General features: G+C 36.1%; 1 protein-coding gene across 1 annotated transcript in view; it reads right to left on the reverse strand.

The window, feature by feature from the left end:
- LOC108685818 (ADP-ribosylation factor GTPase-activating protein 2) overlaps positions 1 to 1,925 on the reverse strand; it is a 31,297-nt gene that overhangs the window by 27,345 nt on the left and 2,027 nt on the right. Inside the window, exons 5-8 of the mRNA XM_018190789.1 lie at positions 1,260 to 1,565; positions 914 to 1,185; positions 458 to 806; positions 1 to 325 (exon numbers count right to left, since the gene is read on the reverse strand). Of these exons, the coding sequence (XP_018046278.1) occupies positions 74 to 325; positions 458 to 806; positions 914 to 1,185; positions 1,260 to 1,565 (1,179 nt within the window). The 3' untranslated portion in view covers positions 1 to 73. The remainder of the gene's footprint in view (positions 326 to 457; positions 807 to 913; positions 1,186 to 1,259; positions 1,566 to 1,925) is intronic.

Raw genomic sequence — 1,925 nt, forward strand, 5'->3', positions numbered from 1 at the left:
AACTCTGAACAATGGACAAAACTGGGTCCGAATAAGTAGTATAACAGTTCTCATAAAATGCGATAGATTTCATTTAGAGTCCATAACGATCCTGTATAGAAGAAACTGCCGCGTTCGCGAGCGAGCTGAGTCTCCCAGCAACCTTGTTTACTCCTTGACGTACGCTCTCTCGGACATCATCGAGATCTACAACTCCGGCTCTTCCCGCAGTCAAACGCATGGATAACGAGGATGTGGATGAGGTTGGAGAGTTTTCGCCAAAATAATCGGCCGATGAGATGCTGGATGAGCCCTCGAATCGCCGTAAATTATTCTTACGTTCCCACTGAAAATTCAAATATCCAAGAATAAGTATAGAAAAAGACTTTACATGTTAAAAAATGTAATCTTAATCCGAGACATTTTTTTTAGAAAAATTATAATTTAAAAATAATAAAAATTTATAATTTGTTCATACCGCATTATCGGAAGTACTGTCTTGAAAATATTGCTCCGAACTGATAGCCTTAGCGCTACCAAATTTCTTCTGAGCTTCGCCGCCTTCTATAATAGATGAGATTTTTGTATCGCTCTTCGTAATTATGCTTCGAGTGGAAGGGCCTAATCGTTTAGGCGGTTCCGGTTCTGCTACGACCACAATTTCGTCATTGCGCGAAGACGGTTTGCTGTTAGCGTAAACCGAATAAAATTCATCTAAAGTAAAGAAAGATTCTGTTTCTCCAGAAAGCACCTCCATTGATGTCACTACTCCTTTCGATTCCTGCGTTATTGTCTTCATGTCCCCAAGGGCGGAGTGAGTTGCACCACTAAAAAAAAGAAAAAGAAAAGATAACTTATACATAAACTCTTTAAACAAATGTTACATGTGCTCTTGAAATGTATGAGAATGAGATAGAGCGTGTATTTTTATTACCTTCGTGCATTAAATCCCATTCCAAGACGTTCCACCTGTGAGGCTTTTGACGGATCCAGATGCTTCGCTCTCTCTTCCACCTTCTTGGCCTGTTGAGTCAAATTGTGTTCGTACCGCTGAGCTAGACGAGTAGCGAGTTCCTCTTGTTCTTCCTTTGTTACTTCTTTATTCTTTTCTTGTGCCAGTTTATGTGCTTCTGCAACGCTTTTCTCTAGTTCATCAAAATTAGTTTTAACCCTTTGAGCACCTAAACTCCCAGTTTTCTTCCCTAACTGTAATTAAAGAAACAATAATTGTAATACAATTTCGTGTTGCAACTATTACGTTAATCACGAAATGAACTTACTCCACCAGGACGTTTGGATTGACCTGTTCTACCGCCTATAGTAGATTTTCTTTCAGACTGCAGATTGTTTGAGGTAGAATCAAAAAGTTTTACAGAAGGTCCCAGGGAATTAGAGGTAACTTCCGATGCACTTTTTTCTGTATTGTTTCTGTCATTGCTTGGCACTGTATTAGATGTGAGGAATGCCTTTTCTTCTGTCGGAATTATCATTTCGTTCTGGAGCAAATCTAAATTCTCATGTTGTTTGAAAAAATCTGGCTCGTTCATTTCTTCTGACACAATTTCTGTGCCGTCTTCTAAATGCAACTGCAAAAAAGATTAATTAGATTAAAATATGGATATTTTTGAAATGTTGGTCAAACTTTACCTTTATATATGTTAATGCATATTTGCATAACATTATCACATGCTTATTGTTGTATTATATTGGTATCCAACATTAATATTTAATAATTTATGATAAAATCTTTCTGCTAATTTACGACTTTCAATGTTGCTAATTTGGGAAAGAATACATTTGCGAACTTATGTTTAATATTTTTTTGGATAATTAATAAAATAAACACCAGTAAAGTTTGTCCAGATATTTTGCAAACACTCGGTACAGATTATTAAATATAACAGCCAAAAGGAATAAATAAGTATTATCATATATATATATATATA

This window comes from Atta colombica, unplaced genomic scaffold (assembly GCF_001594045.1).
Source record: "Atta colombica isolate Treedump-2 unplaced genomic scaffold, Acol1.0 scaffold160, whole genome shotgun sequence".
Classification (NCBI taxonomy): domain Eukaryota; kingdom Metazoa; phylum Arthropoda; class Insecta; order Hymenoptera; family Formicidae; genus Atta; species Atta colombica.